Below are 21,222 nucleotides of genomic sequence, written 5' to 3'. Positions count from 1 at the left end.
TGGCATTTCTCATTTTATTCAACCCAAAGAAGATCTCATATTTGCCTGTTTATCTTCTGGGGTCATTATTCCCAAATATATCTTTTTTGCTTCTATAAGAATACGTTAGCCATTTTTTTTATTAATCTTTAATAAAGAAACTTTTGACACTATAAACATGTTGTCCAATAACTGGTTGCAGTGTTGACCAGTTTTGTCACAAAGAACAGAGGCTTCATTGTTATATAGGTTCTTTCACATGTGACCATATTTATACATGTAGTGGAGTGATGTTCCTACTCACCCATGCTGTGATAGTGAATTATCGTGTAATCATTATAAATGTTGAACACAAAAGAGCATAGGCTTGAATGAAAGGGAGAATGCATAGAGGATATAGAAGATTTTTCTCCCTTTGTAGTTCATTCCTATACATAGAATAGGGATAATCATTTTAGATATCTCAATTTACACCTGAGGAGTCACATGGGATGTGAATTTGGCCATTTCTGTTCATTAAAGGATTTCTAAGTTATCTCATAAGCATACTCCCATGAAGTAGCTGGCAATATTATCATCCTTATTATAGTGAGGAGTAAATGGAAACACATATCAAATCATATTTTTATTTTCCATTCAGAAATTTCCTACTAGTTTACAGGCCAATATTAAGTTTCTGAAGCTCAGTGAGTTTATGTGATTTGCCTGACCTTAGGGGAGGAATTTGGCAGAGCATCAAGGCTCCCTGAGTCTTATCTGCTTTCCTTATTTTATCTTCCTAATCCCCCTCAGCTCAGCTATTCAAAATTATATGTAATCTAATGTTTTAAAAGTCCTGTAAGATGCTGAGTTGCAGGCTCAATCCTCAGTAGGGGGTGCACTGGGGGCAGCGAATAAATGATTCTCTCTCATCATCGATGTTTCTCTCTCCCCCACTCTCTTCCTCTCTGAAATCAATAAAAATATTTTTTTTAAAAAATTAAAAGTCCTGTAAGAGAACCTCATATGATACCATTCTTAGTTCTTCATTAGGAATCAAATGATAGTTCACATTTTTTAGAATAATTTCTTTTGTGTTAAAATACACCTCATTTGAGTGGAATCACATACTATTTGTCCTTTTGTAATTGGCTTGTTCTACTGAGCATAATGTTTTCAAGGTTCATCCGTGTTGTAGCATGTGTCAAAATTTCCTTTTTTTTTTCTTATCCTTATCCAAGGATATGTTTTTATTGATTTTAGAGAGAGAGAGAGAAACATCTATCAGTTGCCTCCCGTACATACACTGACCAGAGATCAAATCACAACCTAGGTATATGCCCTGACCAGAATTGAACCCCCAATCTTTTGGTGTATGGGATAACACTTTAACCAATTGAGCCACCCAGCAAGGGCAGAATTTCCGTTTTAAGATTGAATAATATTCCATTGTGTGTATGTATATGTGCATGTGTGTATATACCATTTTGTTTATTCATTCATCTGTTGATGGGCATTTGCATTACTGGTACTTGTATTTTTTGGCTATTGTGAACAATACTGCTGTGAACAGGGGTGTACAAATATCTGTTCATGTCCCTGCTTTCAATTCTTTGGGGTATATACCAGAAATGGAATTGTTGAGTTAGATGATAATTCTATGTTTAATTTTTTGAGGAATTGCCCAAGTGTTTTCCATAGCAACTGTATGATTCTATAGTACCACTAGCAGTGCGCAAGAGTTCTACTTTCTCTGCATCCTGACCAACACTTATTATCTGTTGTTATTTTTATAGTAGCCATCCTAATAATTGTAAAGTGATATCTCGTTGTGGTTCTGATTTGCATTTCCTTAATATTAGTGCCGCTATTAATATTTGTGATGTTGGGCATCTTTTCATGTGTTTACTGGCCATTTGTGTAATTTTGGAGAGATGCCTATTTGAGTTCTTTGCCTATTTTTGAGTGCCCCATTTTTTTAAACCAAGGTAGTAACCACAAGAGCTGCTTATAACTTTACAGAACTACCAGAGATATATCACTTTTAATTGCTAACTAATACTGGTAGCAGGTGAGTGTTTACTTTAGGAAAATAGCCTATATATCTAATCAAGTGTTGTCTGTACTTCTTTTATAATATGTTTTATCCATCTCTTCCTCTCTGTTCCTATTAACATTATCCTAGTCTGCTTGACATCATCTCATGCTTTTATTACAGTTGAATCTGGATAAAAGAGTGGGTTCAAAACAAAACAAAACAGGTAAAAGCATATAGTAGGTGCTTAATTTAATAATTGGTATCTTGACAGTGAGCCCAGTTCTAATAGAGGGTAGTAAGAATAGATGGTCATAAATTCCTCTAGTAGGTTTGTTCTTCCTTATCTTTTCTTTAGTCCTTCCCCTTCAATTTAGCAAAGATTTATGATGCACAGAACCTAGATCTGAGTTCTCTCACTCGATCTGCGTGATAGTGGTCAACTCAACCTTACTGAATTAACTAAGTGATTTCTCCAATTTTCTCTATTAATTTTTTTATGATTCTTGTAAATATTTTCAGCTTTTGAGTATTGGATACCTGAATTATCTGAAAATTACATTTCCCACAATAAAATATGGTTCAGATTCTCACTAAACTGTTAAACTGGGAGGTAGCAATCTAATTCTGCTCACTTTCTTGCTTATTTTTACATATTTCCTTGGACTACTTAGATCAGTTTACCTAAACTAGAAGCCTTTAAAATCTGAACATTTAGTTTCATTCTCAAGGAATTTACCATCTACACTAATAAAAGAGAAAAATGGTAATTAGCCTTTTCATTGGCTAATCAGGGCTATATGCAATTAACTGCCAACTAAGATGGCGGCTAATTTGCATATGTAGGCACAATGCAGGGAGGTGAAAGGGAAAGCAGGAAGAAGCCCCCTGCCACTGACAGTGATTGGAAACCCAGGGGGGGAGCTAAGAGCTGGGGAGCAGGGCAAAGGCGGCCCTGGGGCCGCCTTTGCCCTGCCCCCAAGCCATGATCGGAGAATCAGGTGCCTTTGCCGCCCTGGCCAGTGATAGCAGGAAGTAGGGGTGGAGCCAGCGATGGGAGCTGGGCACGGTCGAAGCTGGCAGTCCCGGGAGCTAGGGGTCCCTTGCCTGGGCCTAAAGCAGAGCCCACGATTGCGGGGCCGCTGCTGCTGCGGGTCCCCACTGCCCCGGCCGGATGCCTAGGCCAGAGGCGTTAGGCCTGGGCAGGGGCAGAGCGGGAGATCGTGGGGAGCTGGGAGTCCCCTGCCCAGGCCTAATGCCTTGGCCAGAGGCATTAGGTCTGGGCAGGGGCAGAGCGGGAGATTGCGGGGAGCTGGGAGTCCCCTGCCCAGGCCTAATGCCTTGGCCAGAGGCATTAGGTCTGGGCAGGGGCAGAGCGGGAGATTGCGGGGAGCTGGGAGTCCCCTGCCCAGGCCTAATGCCTTGGCCAGAGGCGTTAGGCCTGGGCAGGGGCGGAGCCTGCAACCGCGGGGAGCTGGGGATCCCCTGCCCAGGCCTGACACCTCTGCCGGAGGCCTCAGGCCTGGTCAAGGGGCCGATCCGGTGATTGGTGATTGGAGGGTGATGAGGGTCAACTCCTCTGGCCGAGTCATCAGGCCTGGGCGGGGGGCTGGGGGTCCCTTGCCCAGGCCTGATGCCTGGGTCAGAGGCGTTAGGCTTGGGCGGGGGGTGGAGCAAGCGATCAGAGGGAGATGGGGGTCCCCAGCCCAGGCATGATTCCTGGGCCAGAGGCCTCAGGCCTGGGCGAGGGTCAGAGCCAGTGATGGGGGGAGATGGGGGTCCCCTGTCCAAGCCTGACACCTCTGGCGGAGGCGTCAGGCCTGGGCAAGGGGCCGATCAGGCGATCGGAGGGTGATGGGAGTCTACGCCTCTGGCCGAGGCATCAGGCCTGGGCAAGGGGCAGAGCCAGCAATCGGAGGGGTCTGGGGGTCCCCTGCCCAGGCCTGACGCCGGGGCCAGAGGTATCAGGCCTGGGCTGGGGGCAGAACCAGTGATGGGGAGAAATGAGGGTCCCCTGCCCAGGCCTGACGCCTCTTTCAGAGGCGTCAGGCCTGGGCAAGGGGCCGATCCTGCGATTGGAGGGTGATGGGGGTCAACGCCTGAGGGCTCCCAGTATGTGAGAGGGGGCAGGCTGGGCTGAGGGACACTCCCCCCCCACACACACACACCCAGTGCACGAATTTCGTGCACCGGGCCCCTAGTCAATAATAAAGCAAAATATTTTAAACAGTTAATAACAGGGTGGGGTTTTGTTTCCTTCTGAAGGGTAGTATTGCATCTTTTTTAAAAAATATATATATTTCTTTATTGACTTCAGAGAGGAAGGAAAAAGGAGAGAGAGATAAAAACATAAATGAGAATTATTGATCGGCTGCCTCCTGCACACCCCCTACTGGGGATCGAGCCTGTAACCCGGGCATGTGTCCTTGGCCAGAATCGAACCTGGGACCCTTCAGTCCTCAGGCCGACGCTCTATCCACTGAGTCAAACTGGGTAGGGCAGTATTGCATCTTAACAGGATTTGAAAATAAAGGATTAAAAAAAATGCTCTTCTGCATACTTTGTTTTTTATTTCTACTTTTGAAGTTTCATTAAATGCCAGAACGTCTTACACACCTGAGTAGGTGTCCCCCCAAAATGTATACACAGTTTTTTCTTATAGCTCAATTGATGCTTCTTTCTTTTCAGATTTAACCCATTGGAATGAATAATTATTCAAAGTGGGACAACCTGTATATTCCAAAACTAAATAAAAATACTTTTTTGGGGTTATCTGACATTTTTACTTGTTCTTACCTCTATTATTGCTTCATCGAGAATTTATATTATATTGATTTCAAATAGACTTTGAAAAGATAAAATTCTTTAAACCAGTTTAATTAATCTCAAGAAATAATGTTATGCAATAGGCTAATATAGATGTAATAGCAAATTTAAGTGAATCCTTTCTAGATAAAATTTTTGTATTTAATATTTAATGAACAGTAATTTCTGTAAATTGTCCATCCCTTTTATTTTTCTCACTCCTGTCACTTATTTGAAAATCAGTAGTCAGTCATTTATGAATAGTCATTTTTAGAATATATGTTTTTGTTTTCTATACTGCAACCTTTAGCCGTAATACAATCTTTTTTTCCTAATGCACAAATTCTCTAATATTTTAAATAACAATTTCTGTTTCTCAGGGATCAAGAAAATATTTATAACTCTGTATTTGTCACTGGGAAAACTAGTTTTAATTTATATTGACCTTTTTCTCCTTTGAGCATTTAGTCTGCATTCAATAAAATGTTGATGACTGCTCTTTAGAAGACAGCTGTATGAAATAAAGTATTATAAATATTCAGCTTTCCTTTCTAAGCATTGTCACCAACAGCTGGGCATCCAGTTTAGCAGAACAGATTTTGCACAGAGAGAGCCTGGCATGTTCCTGAATCAGTTTAGCGAAGGAGACGAAAAATAGTTTCATATGGATTGGGGACTTATAAAGACATAGAACATCTGTTCCTCAGTTAAGTCATAGTCTGGTAGCATTGAATCATGTTTAAAGCTACAAAAATGTGAAAAACTTGTTTCACCTTGCTCATACCTTTATGTTAATACCCAGTGCATTATTTGTGCAAATAATGTACTTTCAGTATCTCCATTGAAGGTATGTAAATTATTTTGCTCTTCTGTATAATTTTTATTAGTGTTATTTTAGAACACAAATAAGTAATTTTTACTAAGATTATTTTATAATATGACTAATGATTGAATTGTATGATAATGCATATATAAAACCACATATGCATAAAAGATCCATTTAAATATTTAATTATGATTCCATCTTGAAATATGCTATTTTAAAAAGTTTCATTGCTCTGAAAATTGCTTTCTTATGGTATTTTACTTTACTTGGAGAAGGTAACTTAAAATCTTTATATATATACTACTCTTAAATATTTGGTTACTAAAAGCACATCCAATCTAAGATTTCTTTAAATATTTTGTTTGCAGTGTTAAAAGATCACTGAAATTGGATGATCCGTTTGAAGCACATGTAAGTATTTACTTATGAATTTATAATTGCATAGTAAGATTGTGGTCTTAATTTTTTAACAGCTAATTTACCTTACTAAATATAAAATCATCAAAAAACATGGTAGCACAATTGTGATTGGTACATAATTTTCTGCATATAACACATTTCTGTAAATCTAATGTATGGAAGTTCCCGGCCAGCTTGAGGTTTCATTTAAGAGGCAAATTATTGAGAAATATTATGGAAATAATTTAGTAGAAATTAATTCACTATTTGTAGAAAAAATATTCTGCCACTTAAATGCACAAGAAACAATATGGGACAATGGTAATGTTTTAATCTACATTCTATAATCTATAATATCTGAAATAAAAACATTAACAGCATTTTTATATCAAAAATGTAATTACCTGTTTCAGCTACACTGGCATGATTAAACAATAAAATACTAACACTGTAATAAATTTCACCATGGTTGTCACAATAAAAATAAAATTGTACTGTTGCTATTACTTTTTGTAAATTTAGTCATAGCACATTCCCAATGCCAGCATATCATGACATATGTTAGTTTATTATCTTTTCATACCAATATGGATCTAGATACAAACACTAATACTGAGCTACTTATGGCCTCAGTAATCTTAAGTGCAAATAAATTGGTGAGAAAGTAAATTAAAACCAATAGCTAGTCAATAAATAGGCTGCTACAAAATCCCATAGGAGAATACCATTTCAAGAAATGGTTTTATATGGAATTCTTTTTTGGAAGACTCACTGGTATTTAACAGTTTACCATTTTTAAAAGTTCCTAAATGCTTTTTTAAAAAATTTAAACAAAGATGGCAAAATACTGCAGTGCCACTAAAAAAATCATTAGCAATGTAATTAGCAATTTAGAGTACCATTATCCAACTTGCTCTGTACAGAATGCAGCTGTGACTGTAATTCTGCATCTGTTTCTTTGGTCAAAATGGTATTTGGGTAGATGAGTAGTCCAGCTTGAAATGGAATACTGCTCTTTCCTGCCCCAAAACTGTTCTTTGGGAGATGGTGACATTATTCGAATGGAAAAGAATAGCCATTTAGGAATTTATCCTCTTTGTGAAGTACAGTTGTCGTCATGGCAGGTTTTCTGCCCTTTTCTTTCTTTCTTCCTTTCCTTCCTTTCTTCCTCTCTTTCTTTTCTTCCTTCCTCCCTTCCTTCCTCCCTCCCTCCCTCCCTCCCTCCCTCCCTCCCTCCCTCCCTCCCTCCCTCCCTCCCTCCTTCCTTCCTTCCTTCCTTCCTTCCTTCCTCCCTTCCTCCCTTCCTCCCTTCCTCCCTTCCTCCCTTCCTTCCTTCCTTTCTTTTCTCTTTCCAAATTACGATGTATCAAGGAAGCCAGTGCCACAGCTAATATCCTGTATTAGAAAAATACATTGTTTTCTTTGGCCCAATTTGTACCTTTAAACCAGCTGACTTAGCTTGGCCAGCACCTGCTACATACCAGTTTTCAGCATCCTCGCCTGGGCCTTCATCATTTCTCATCTGTTTCTGATATTTTCAGCTTTTGTACTCTACCTAATCATTTGTTAGCAACTCTATATTCACAGCTTAGGTCTGATAGCTTCTGTGCTGCTGCTAAGTCTAGTCTTCTCTCAGCTACATTTATCCTTCCATCTTCTCCAGAAACAACTCAACCCTGAAACAGCCAGGCTCCCAAGAATCTACCCACATGCCACTGATCCCATTGAGGCTGTCTTAGCCCATGCAAAGGAAAATCAGACATTCAAAAAGAAACACAGAGCTAGACTTCTAAGAGTACATATTGCTGTAAGCTACAGTGGGACTGGTAGTAATTTTTGGTCATTTTGCCTGACCAATACAATGCTGAAGGAAGAAGGGTTTGGTGTCCAAGGAGAGGAGATAGCCCTTATATGCCACTTGTTTGAAGTGGAACCTGTTTATCTTAATCTGCTATTTCCTCTGTCATAGATATTGGGAATTTTCATATGCCAGTGTTCCTATGGAGCTATAGATTAATGCTCCATGATGTCAGGGCAAGTCTACAAAAGTCATTTTTTTAATCATTCTCCTAGTATGGGAAGCAGAGGTATGGATCATCCCCTGTGACCTTTCTTTAATATATAAAATGTATACTGCAAGTACCAGTTCTTACTGAACCTTCCAAATTATTTGGGGATTGTGAGGAGTCCTGAAAGTTTCAATTTATCATCACCTATAGTATTTGGGCTGCTCAAGTTCTTGTTCTCTAAGCATTGTTTCTTGATAAACTTTCATGAGCAAAGATGAATTATTTATTACAAACTGCTGCCAATATCAGTCCAGATGATGTTATACGGACAACTGGCTACCTGGTTGTAGACCTAGCCAGCTTGACACAATCCCTTTCAGTCCATCTCATAGAAGGAATGAAAGGAGCAGATGCTACGAATGGGAAGGGGAGGAGCATATTTCCTGCTAAGACAAACTCAGTCAGCATGCTGCTAGAAATCTGGAATGGCAGTTTAGGTTTGGGCATAGATTATTACATTACTATTGGTAGGACACTTCTAAATCTGCTTATTCCCATGGCCTATACTTGTCTTATCTAAGACAGAGCTTCTGAGCATTAGGAACTTTTATAGCTTACATTCTGTAGATTTACTTCCTGATCTGCCTCAAATCTACTCCTCTCCCTCTCCCTCCTTCCCTCCCCTTCCCTTCTTCCTTGCTTTGTTTACCTTTTTATTATGAAATTTTTCAAACATATACAAAAGTAGGACAAATGATTTTATGAACTCCCATGCTGTTTCAATAATTAGTAGCATTTTGCCAATTTTGGGATATATATATATAAAAGAGCCAGGATTGTTACCACTGAAGGCTCGACCGGACCGGAAGTCAGTGCTGGGTGGCAACCCAGCACTGACTGGGGCCTCTGCAGACGCCCTGACCCAGCACTGACTGCCTAGGGGGCTGCGGATCAGGCCCGGAGAGAGGCCTGTAGAGGGAGAGTCAGGGTCTGATCCATAGCCTTAGTAGCAGCCGTTGATCAGAACTTGTTTCTCTCTCTCCTGGCCAAAAGCCGCCCTCCATTTCTCTCCTAGCCTCCACCAAGGCTGCTGATCAGCCCCGCCTTTCTGATCAGGCCCCATTGTAGCCCAGTGATGCTGACTGGCGTAGAAACTGACCAATCAGAACCAAATCTGGGTGAATGTAAGGAGCCAATGGCTGCCCAGAAGGCGGAGCTATTGACGCTGACTGGCATAGAAACTGACCAGTCAGAACCAAATCTGGGTCAACTGTGAGGAGCCAATGGCTGCCCAGGAGGCGGAGCTTTTGACGCTGACTGGCATAGAAACTGACCAATCAGAACCAAATTGGCCAGCAGAGGAGGGCAGTTGGGGGCAGATCAGACCTGCAGGGAGGGCAGTTGGGAGCAAGATCAGGCCGGCAAGGGAGGGCAGTTAGGGTGATCAGGCAGGCAGAGGCAGTTAGGGGTGATCAGGCAGGCAGAGGCATTTAGGGGCAATCAGGCTAGCAGGGGAGAGCAGTTGAGGGCTCGATCAGGCGGTAGGGTAGAGCAGTTAGGGGCGATCAGGCAGGCAGGCAGAGAGGTTAGGGGCAATCAGGCAAGGAGAGGGGTTAGGGGCGATCAGGCAGGCAGGTGGGGGTTAGGAACCAGCGGTACCAGATTGTGAGAAGGGTATCCAACCACCTGATTAGGCCCGATTCCAGTGGGCCTAAATTGGCAGTCAGACATCCCCCGAGAAGTCCCCGATTGGAGTGGGTGCAGGCTGGGCTGAGGGAAACCCCCCTTCTGTGCACTAATCTCGTGCACCGGGCCTCTAGTATATATATATATATATATATATATATATATATATATATATATATATATATACATATATATATATATATATATATACATATATACATACATACATATACACACACACACATATATATGTATACATATATATATACACACACACACACACACACACACACACTAGAGGCCCGGTGCATGAGATTTGTGCACTCATGGGGGAGTTGTCCCTCAGCCCGGCCTGCGCCCTTTAGCTGATATCCTACTGATGGCTTAGGGGAACGGGGAACGGGCCTAAGCTGCAGTCGGACATCCTTAACACTGCCTCAGAGGCGGAGAGGCTCCTGCCACCACTGCTGCGCTTGTCAGCCATCAGCCCAGCTTGTGGCTGAGGGACACTCCCCCTGTGGGAGTGCACTGACCACCAGGGGGCAGCTCCTGTGTTGAGCATTTGCCCCCTGGTGTCAGTGTGCATCATAGCGACCGGTCGTTCTGCTGTTCATTCGATTTGCATATTACCCTTTCATTATATAGGATTATTATATAGGATATATATATACACATACATATGTACAGTCATGCACCACATAATGAAATTTCTGTCAACGGTGGGTCTCATATACAATGTCCCATAAGATTGTAATGGAACTGAAAAGTTTTGTCACCTCGTGATGTAGCCGTCATAACATCATAGTGCAGTGCATTGCTCATGTGTTTGTGATGATTCTGATGTAAACAAACCTAGAACGCTGCCATTCTTATAAAATAATAACACATACAATTATGTACAGTACATAATTCTCTGTATAATAAAAGCCTAATATGCTAAGTGTCTGACCATTCGTAAGATGTGCACTGACCATCAGGGAGCAAACCCTCTGACCGGTAGGTTAGTTTGCTGCTGGGGTCCGACCGATCAGGACTGGGTGAGGGCCCTGGAGCCCTCCTGCGGCCCCTCCCTGGCCCCGATCATGCACCGGTGGGGTCCCTCTGCCTGGCCTGTGCCCTCTCACAATCTGGAACCCCTCGGGGGATGTCAGAGAGCCAGTTTTGGCCGAAAAACCACAGGTCAGGCCAAGGGACCCCACCAGTGCACAAATCTGTGCACCGGGCCTCTAGTACATAATAATAAATAACTATGTTACTGGTTTATATATTTTTTACTTTTACTGGTATTTTAGAGTTTTCTCTTTCTACTGGTAAAAGAAAAAAGTTTGCTATAAGAACTATGCCGTGTTATGCCAGCCACAGCTTCATACATCTCATGTTTACTTTGTCTCCTGATTGCATCATTTTTTCTTGCACTTGATTTAGTCTCATGTTGTTTTGAGCAATAACATGCTATATAGACTTGTAAATCCTAGGCATGTCATTTCATCAGAATATTCTTTAGTATGCATTTCTAGTAGATAATTACTTCTTTCATGACCATAGTGCCATTACACCTTGCAAAATTAATAGTAATTTCTTAATAATATCTTTCACCAAGGTAATCTTCCTATTTCCATGGTTGTTTCAAAATGTCCTTTTATAGTTGGCTTATTAAAAAGGATCCAAGCAAGGTTTATACATTGTAATGGTTCTTATATATTTTAAGTCTTTTTGAAACTTTTTAAATGTTACTCTTTTTCTTGTAATTTATTTTTTGAGAAAGACAGATATTTATTCTATAAGCATCTTCCAAATTCTGGTTTGGTTAATCAACCAAAATCTTGTGGTATCCTTTAAATGATTTCTCTATTCATATTTCCTATTTCCTATAGAAATTGTAGTTAGAGACAGAGGATTGATTAGATTCTGTTTCAAATGTTTGGTAAGAAGTGCCTCGTAGGTAATCTGTATAGTTCCTGTTACATCACCTCAAGAGGCCCAAAATGATCTTATTGATGTTCTCATTTTTTCTATTCTTCCCTTAAGTTCAGGGAGCATTCTTATGATCAGTGTTTTGAACTCTGCATCTGTTAGATCAGTGATGGCGAACCTTTTGAGCTTTGTGTGTCAGCATTTTGAAAAACCCTAACTTAACTCTGGTGTCGTGTCACATATAGAAATTTTTTGATATTTGCAACCATAGTAAAACAAAGATTTATATTTTTGATATTTATTTTATATATTTAAATGCCATTTAACAAAGAAAAATCAACCAAAAAAATGAGTTCGCATGTCACCTCTGACACGCGTGTCATAGGTTCGCCATCACTGTGTTAGATTGTTTGTCTCCATTTTGTTACATTCTTTTTTTAGAGTTTTGTTCTGTTCTTTCATTAGGGACATGTTTCTTTGTTTCCTCATTTTGGCAGCCTCCCTGTGTTTGTATCTATGTATTAGGTAGAGCTGCTATGTCTCCTGGTCTCCATAGAGTCATCTTATGTAGTAGATGTCCTGTATGCCCAATGGCACAGCCTCCCCAGTCACACAAGCTGGATACTTCAACTACGCAGCATCCCCTGTGGGCTGTATGCACCTTTCTGTTGTGGTTGAGCCTTGTTTGCTGTGGGCACATCAGTGAGAAGGATTTACCCCCAGGCTGATCAATTAGGAGTACTGGCCATGACCACTGTGGAGGATCTGCTTTGTAGAGACCAACTTCATGGAGCAGGACTCACTTTAGTGTGGCTCTGGTGCCCTCTGTGTTTGCCCCCTTTTTTTAAATATAAGAGTTTATTTGAGCCGAGACCGGTTTGGCTCAGTGGATAGAGCGTCGGCCTGCGGACTGAAAGGTCCCGGGTTCGATTCCGGTCAGGGGCATGTACCTGGGTTGCGGGCATATCCCCAGTGGGGGATGTGCAGGAGGCAGCTGGTCGATGTTTCTCTCTCATCGATGTTTCTAACTCTCTATCTCTCTCCCTTCCTCTCTGTAAAAAATCAATAAAATATATTTAAAAAAAAAAAAAGAGTTTATTTGAGCCAAACTGATGACACAAGCCATAGAACAAGGTCTCAAATGTTTCTGAGAAAAACAGTTTTGCAGTTTCTTTTATGCATTTGAAATTAAGGAGGGGATGTGAAGATTGGAGAAAGTGAGGTGGGGATTGGTTTATATGATAGTTAACAAGAGTATGTGTTCTTTTATTTTAGAGGGGAAGGGGGAGAGATAGAAAGAGAGAGAGAGAGAAACATCAATGATGAGAGGAAATCATTGATTGGCTGCCACCTGCACAACCCTTACTGGGGATCAAGCTTATAACCTGGGCATGTGCCCTTGACCATAATCGAACCCAGGACCCTTCAGTCCGCAGGCTGACACTATCCACTGAGCCAAACCAGCTAGGGCAAGTATGTGGTCTCTTGAGGATTAATACACCACTTGCATTTCAAAGGTGTGTTAACCTAGATCAGGGGTAGGGAACCTTTTTTCTGCTAAGGGCCACTTGGGTATTTATAACATCATTTGCTTAATATAAATTCATGTTGCTATGAAAAAAGCTCCTAGATTTATTGAATTTTGATAAATCTTGGCAGGGCCAGACCAAATGATTTCTTAGGTTTTATAGGGCCCACGGGGTGGACATTCCCCATCCCTGACTTAGGCGCACAAGAATAATGGGCAGGGCCTCCCTAAAACCTTCCAGTAAAGAACTTATAGGTCTGTTTTTTTACTACCCACCATGACTTGCCCAGTTAGGAATTTGATCAGATCATTCTGTGGGGTTACTTTTCATAGGACCCTTTTTTTCCTCCACGGTTGCCCCTTTTGGTCAGAAATCAGCCCGAAGGATGCATTGATGACCAACCTTTGGGTTGGATAGTGTGGTCTCACAGCAGTAGGAAGGCTCATTCCTAGGAAGTCTCAGTATTGACATTGTCTTGTTCACCACTGGGGATGGGGTAATTTCTGTAATCATGGGATCTGAATCAAGGCAGAATATTTCCCAAAAAAGGAAGGGCAGGTAAATGGAAGGCAGTAAGGTCTTATGGCCTTCATTGTGAAAATATACTCTTCTGAACTATCATGATTCGAGTTTTGCCTTCTCATCTTTCAGTATTTGGCATTAAGTATAACATTTGCATGAGCCATGAAAGAGGATTAACAGATATCATATACATGCTCAGTAATCGTAAACATTTGGACTACATAGGAAAACCCAAAGAACAAATATATCTATTATTATGACTAATATCATTAGCAGACAGGTAAAGACAAACAAAAAGATTCTGAGTTCAATATCAATCTGTACATATACAGGCCTTGCCAATGACTTGGGATAGCTGTCTGCCTTTGTGTCAGTGACTCCTCATCCTCAAAGAGTCTTTAATGTCCACAGACAGGCATAGATGTTCATTCACATTTAGGTTGGCGTGTGTCTTTTATTAGATGTCCTTTCCAATAAACAGTATCTCCAGGTAGCAGTCAGTGACCTTTAAAGTCTTCATCTCCTGATACAAAGCAAGGAGCCAGTGGGGCATAATGGGACCTTGCTTGTACCTAGCACCATATCCAGGTCCATGGGATGGTCCTGGTTGGGCTTCTTCAGATTACTGCCAGTTACCAAGTAAATGTTGATGCCAAACCTGTGGAGAATTTTTATAAGAGTTTATTTGAGCCAAACCGATGACTCATGCCAGGGAGCAAGATCTCAGATGCTCCCTGAGTCCATCCCTTGAGTGTGTTGCTTGTGGAGGTAGTTGGGTGATTATTTGGCATGGTCTGAAGCTGTCCACTGAGTGCGCTGGTTCTGGGGCCTCCTGGGAGGTGCAGGCCAAGGTCAGTCACTGAGTGTGCCCTGCCTGGGGCCACCTGGCATGAGCTACAAAGAGATCTGCAGAGAGCTGCTAGTTGTGCTAGACTTGGAAGTGCCCAGGAGAGCCAAGCCATGAACCAAGGCTGGGTGCCTAGTGTTGGGCCTAGGGCCTCTTAGCAAGAGCTCCCCAAGGCCAGATGCTGCTTGTTTGAAAGATTTTAAGAAAGTTTGCAACATGAGCCAAGACAAGTAGTTTGTATGGAGAAACCACTAGAAATAGCTTACAAACATCAGTCTTCTTAACTCTTCCTGTTGTGGGATACTAATCAGTAGGCCATGTCCTTCAACATTTGGGGGGTGGCAGAATGCAGTCTCAGATCAATTCTAAGGTCACTTTTAAGCATCTTTAAGGTTTAAAAGAGGATCTTGATACAACTTTCAGAGAGGGGAGACTTACAGAAGTAAAATTATGCCTTCGTGTATATCAGTAGGCAGATTTATAAAAATTATTTACTGAAGAATATTTAGTGGGATAGTATGTATTACTCTGTATATAATAATTGTAAACAGGTATTTTTCCTTTTAACCAACACAGATACTAAAAAGGAAAAAAGAGACACCTCAGTATTTTTAAGGTGAGAGAAGAAAAAAAATACACACACACGTGCACACACAGACTTATTTTATGAAAGCTAGAAAATTGTTTTCAAGGAGAAATGTATGATCTACAGTTACAATGTTTAGATATTTGGCAATTGGAAAAAATAATTTTTTGGTGAAAATAGGAAAACAGATTGACATAAATGTACATTAGGGTAGTGACTTTCATTTCTTGTACATACACAGTGAAATAGTTCTGGATAATAAATTCTTGGAAAAGTAGGGTAGGATTGGATAAATGTCATAGTTTATGACTGAATACATATAAACAGGTGAAAACGCAAGATGGAGAGGTAATAATAACCACCTGATAAAGAAACTTAAAACCCTTTCACCCTACAAAAAAGATTGTGTTAGAGTTATAACTTAATATTATAGTTTGATTTTTTAAAAAGATATTGGTTACACTTGTGGCTACTATGGGTACATAAAATAAAGAATGGAATGCTTTTGTTCCCTCAATAGAAAGTATTTATCATTTAAAATCTTAACTGTAAAATAAAGTTGATACTACAGATTTGGGAACTAATACCACGATTATTGAAAAATGTGATACAGCCACTATTTCTGCCATGGTGTCTTAAAAATAAAGAATAGTTGACAGTGGAGAATTATATAACTTTCAAGACAGCTACCAAGCTAAGTTCAATTCTATAGTGGCAACATCTCATGAGCCTTCAGACCTTTCCTTTATCCCCCAAGTCTACCCTATTATGTCTGTTTTACATCTAGATTTCAGGTCTTTCATAATTTTATTTTCATTTATCCAAGCCTCACCCTTTACTCTCACAAGAATTGTTCTTTGAGGTTACTGCAGCCCACTTTGATTTTCTCTCTCCCCTTAATTTCTTTAGCACACATACAACTTTACTATCTAAGGCCAGAACAGTTTATTCTCTTTCTTTGTATACATTAGTTAGCAAGTGCTGGGTGATTAGTAAGCATTATAGAAAACAAGTTCAAAGGGAATTAAGAAGAGCAAGCAATTAGTAATGTGGTAATGGTATTTGGAAGAAGTGGATCATGAATAGGGACCTAAGCGAAAGACTAAGTCCTAGGGAAGATAAGAACAAGAGGGCTAAGGCCCAAATGTACATAATCTAGATACTGGGACTACAGGTGCCATTTAATATTGGATGAATCAACTAAAGAATGAATGTGTAGAGTGGCTTGGCCAAATTTATTTGATTGTTCTTTTTTTTTTTCTATTGAATTTATTGGGGTGACATTGGTTAATAAAATTATATAGGTTTTGGTGTATAATTCTATGATACATCGTCTGCATATTGTTGGACTGTTCCTTTTAAGTCATTTATTCATCACACAGTTTTGAGCCCTAGGGTACAAACATGAAGAAATGATATTTATTTTCAAGAACTCAAATTTTAGTGGGGCAAACAGAAACGTAAAAATTTGCTAGCTCCAATAGGAAGTATGAGAACACAGAGGAGGGAGCTGCAGTGAGGATTTGTGTAAGATAGGCCAAATTCTCAAATACCTTAAATTCCATACTCAATTGTTTGAACATTATTTTGGTTATCAATAAGACAAGACACTGTGACAGAGCAACTGTGTGAAGGTTTAGGACATTACTGATCCTTCCTAGGATTTCCTTGTGGGATTTTTTACGACATCTGAGAGTTTCCCTGGCCTCGCCCCATTATTACTTCTGGTTCAACTGACAGCAAAAGTCAGGATATAATTGGGAGAGTCAGCTACCTCTATCTCTAGCTTGTTTGGAAATAGTATCTAGAAGATAATAAACTTTTAATGTTAAAATTTTATAAATAGCAAATTGAGATGCCTAGTTAGTGTGGAGACCTAATATATCTACATAACTTGAAAAATAGTGTGCACTTTGTAGGTAATAATTGACTATACCTAAAATCCAAAAGAAAGAATAAGAAAAAGTGTATTGGTTAAATTTTCTGAATTTTCAAAGATCTATAACTAAACATAAATATTTTTGTCCCAAATTAATGTTTATTTCCAGTCATTTGAGCCTTCAAGAATCACAAGGAAAAGAGGTTTTACAAATTATTCTCCATCAACTGGAACTTGTCGATTGAGCCCATATGCTTCTCCCACAAACTCTAAAGAACAAGAGCACAAAAATGGACCTACAAATGGTTAGTTAAACATTCTTTCCCACTTACTGTAATATTTTTCAGGTATTGGTTAAATCAAAATTTTGATTTAATAATACATGAATATTGCTGCAGCTGATTTTTTTCTTCTTAAAGAATTCAACATAGAAAAGGGTAGAATATAGGTATTACTTTGGACATAAATGTAAACTTTCTAGACACTTATTTTAAAATGCTGCTGCAGACTTTGTTCCCTTTCTATTCCATCCATTAAATAGAAATTATGGCCTGACTGCCTTCAGCTACTATCAATTATAATGGTTACAGATATGCCTCTTAACAAGCTATCCATCATGTGCATAAATTAAAGGGCACATAATTCAGGTACCGCTGCACTATACAGTTTAAGAATGATACTTCTAAATGTTATTTTTATACATGTTGTCCATTTAGTTTTATTCACATTTTGTGTATCTTTATGTAGTTGGCTTTATTTATTATATTTCATTGCCTTCTCTTTTTTTTTTTTTTTTTTTTTTTTACTATTTTAAATGAATTTGCAAAAGGTTTGTAGAATTTTCCATAAGAGAATAACCTAATTTAATATTAATTTTTTTATTTTAAAGTATTGTTAATTTACATTTAACCATACATAGTTTTTCTTCTTTGGTAGTTTATTGCTAAATGTTTATTTAAAAGATATAGAAATCTAGATTTCATAGGTTTAATTTTTAATACTGGAAAAGGTTATGAATCAGTGGCATGTCAAGTTTCTATAATATAAAATTTTAAGTAGGCTCAAATTTAATAAAATATATTTAAGATATGCTGTGATTAGCCTAATTCATATTTTATTGTTTCACATTTATTGAGTGCTAAGCATATACTAGAAGCTACACAGAAACAAAGAAGTCTTCTCATTTTACCTAATTTGTTGTAATGAAACCCATAATGAGATCTTAAACTTTTAAGTGACATTTATTTTACTTTAATCAAATGCTTTTTATCTTAAAACTATCACTGTTAGATTTGCTTTCACAAAAATATATGAAGATGTATACATTTTCTTCAAGTTCTATAGTTGTTTTTTATACACTTGATATAACTTATGTTTAAAAATAAAAATTAGTGCTTTAGAGATGGCACTTCTCTATAGTGAAATGTGAATAGATTTTAAGTGGATCTTTATTTAATTTCCATATTGAAATTAAATATGGACTTAAGGGAACATTCCTTTTGCCTATAAAAAGACTGGTCACATGATTCCAGTTGACATTTAAGTGGATAATTATCACAGATTATAGTACTAAGTAAGCTCTTTTTTTAAAAGTCATATAGCAAGGTTTCCTGGGGAGCTGGTAATATTCTATTTCTTAGTCTATCTTGTGGCTACACTGGTTCACTATAATTATTCATTAAAACTGTGTTTTATATACTCTTTGTTATATGTATCTCACAGAAGTCTCAAAGTAGGAGAATTCTGTCTAGGCTCTTATATCAGATTATGTCATCTTATACATATTTTAGAAATAAGAAAGCCTAACTCTTACGAAGTAAATTAAGTTCCAAATGAAGTCATAACTTCTATTAACAATCCTCACTTTTTAAATATTATACAAAACATAAAGTACAATTTTAATACACACTTTTATCTAACATTTTCAAGGACATTTGAGGTACTACTCACTTCCTATCATACTTGGGATATAATTCAAAACCTTATTATGACTTTTAAGGCCATACATCATCTAATACCTGAGCATATCACCTGCCTCATTCTCTACTAACCTTCCCAAGTTTACACTACTTTAGCTATTCTTTCTTGCTATTCGTTAATCATGCTGAGCCACTTTCCACCACAAGGTCATTGTACTTACAGTTCTCTCAGTCTGGAATACCCTTGTTCCAGGTATTGATATGTACGTTCTATATACATCTGAACCATGTTGTATGTCAACAGATGACTTAATATTAAATGTAAATCCATTTGTAGTTATGAAAAGAGGAAAAATCTGATTCTACGTCATCCCTCTACTTACTCTGCATGGGCCAAAAATGAGGTGACCGATTCCACCTCATACATTTAAGATATAAACACACATACTGTGCTGTGCCAACACAGCCAAGGGTTCGGTGAGCCTGATGGGGGGTGGCGAAGGATTAAAGAAAAGACAGACAAAGAGAATAAGCTGGGCCTAGGTCATTGATGGCGAACCTATGACACGTGTGTCAGAGGTGACACGCAAACTCATTTTTTTGGTTGATTTTTCTTTGTTAAATGGCATGTAAATATATAAAATAAATATCAAACATATAAGTCTTTGTTTTACTATGGTTGCAAATATCAAAAAATTTCTATATGTGACACGGCACCAGAGTTAAGTTAGGGTTTTTCAAAATGCTGACACGCCGAGCTCAAAAGGTTCACCATCACTGGTCTAGGTGGATCTCCTGTGCCTGGCTGAGGCCACAGAGAGAGATACAGACAGCAAGCTGAGCCTTTATTTTATAGCCAGAGGTAAACAAGGTAGTGGTCACCATAGTTACAATGTTCTTATGAGTTCATTGTTTTGGCAGCCCATTAGCTACCTAGGAAGGATCTAGGGAGCTTATAAGGTCAAGCTTAATTATGCTAAGAGGGCTGTGCCCTCTAAGCTGGGACTTGTTTGTGGCTTTGCCGACAGGTCAGTCCGAGGCTTAACCCTATAGCCGCTCCCTACAGCATACATATTCATTTATTTATCATTACATATATACATATGCATATGTATTATATATGTATGTGAGTGTCATTGTATTGCTGCCCTCTCTTCCCCCTTAGCAAATTTCTCCAAACTGTTTTGCTTTTCAGAGGAAAGGAAGAATGGTACATTTTTTCTCTCCTTTACTCCCAAGAATGCATCAGACTTACTTTTAGATAATTAAGGTAGAGGGATAAACAATAAATCTGTATAGTTAAAGTGAGTACTTATAAGTTACATAATAGATCTATAGAAGTCACCCATACTGCAACAGTGTAACATCACAGGGATATAAAGAGAATACGATCAAACAATGCAGAAAATTGATAGAGGAAGAAGCTCCAACCTATGTCAAATAGGAGTTCCACAAGGAGGAAGTAGAGAGAATGGGGCAGAACCAGTATTATAAGAGATAAGGACTATCTGTTTTTTTCTTTTTTCTTTTTAATGTTCTCTATTTTTATTTATTATATGGTAAAGATTGGTAGATCTAACCCATATAAAACAAAGGCTCTATGGAATTCTCAGTTTTTTATCTATCTTTATTGTTGAGAGTATTCAGATGTCCCCTTTTTTTTGCCCCTTGACCCCCCTCCTTTCTACTCCCGCTCCCTAACCAGGCTTTCACCACACTATTGTCTGTGTCCATCAGTTTTTCATAATTAAGGAAAAAAGGGAATTTTCAGATTAGGGTAGTATGCTTAGTCTGAGCAGGATGAACTAAAACAAATCCATACCTAATCATATCATGCTGAACTCTAGAGCATTAAAGACAAAGAGAAAAAATTTTTTTTAAATATATTTTATTGATTTTTTACAGAGAAGAAGGGAGAGGGATAGAGAGCCAGAAACATCGTTGAGAGAGAAACATCGATCAGCTGCCTCCTGCATACCCCCCACTGGGGATGTGCCCGCAACCAAGGCATATGCCCTTGACCGGAATCGAACCCGGGACCCTTGAGTCCGCAGGCCGACGCTCTATCCACTGAGCCAAACCGGTCAGGGCAAAGAGAAAATTTTAAAAGCAACCAGAGAAAAGACAAATTACCTACAAGGGAATGACAGACTGATAGTAGACTTCCCATCATTACAATAGGAAATGGAATAATAATACCAGCCTAAAATCACAGCTGATCTTTTTATTCAGGAAGTGAAGATGAAATAAAGGTATATTCAGATAAAGTCTAAGAATTACCATTAACAGATACTCTCTTGAAAGGATT

General features: G+C 39.0%; 1 protein-coding gene across 3 annotated transcripts in view; it reads left to right on the top strand.

The window, feature by feature from the left end:
* LOC118676034 (integrin subunit beta 3 binding protein) overlaps window positions 1–21,222 on the top strand; it is a 62,576-nt gene that overhangs the window by 7,013 nt on the left and 34,341 nt on the right. For all 3 annotated transcript variants that reach the window (XR_004974021.1, XM_036349294.1, XM_036349295.1), the window contains exons 2-3: window positions 5,993–6,035; window positions 17,165–17,300. Coding sequence is in view for 2 of the 3 variants with exons in the window: in XM_036349294.1 (XP_036205187.1) it covers window positions 5,993–6,035; window positions 17,165–17,300 (179 nt within the window). In the remaining variant the exon portion in view is untranslated. The remainder of the gene's footprint in view (window positions 1–5,992; window positions 6,036–17,164; window positions 17,301–21,222) is intronic.

Source organism: Myotis myotis, unplaced genomic scaffold, assembly GCF_014108235.1.
Source record: "Myotis myotis isolate mMyoMyo1 unplaced genomic scaffold, mMyoMyo1.p scaffold_m19_p_2, whole genome shotgun sequence".
In the NCBI taxonomy this organism is placed as follows: Eukaryota; Metazoa; Chordata; class Mammalia; order Chiroptera; family Vespertilionidae; genus Myotis; species Myotis myotis.
This window is presented reverse-complemented; position numbering and strand designations above follow the sequence as displayed.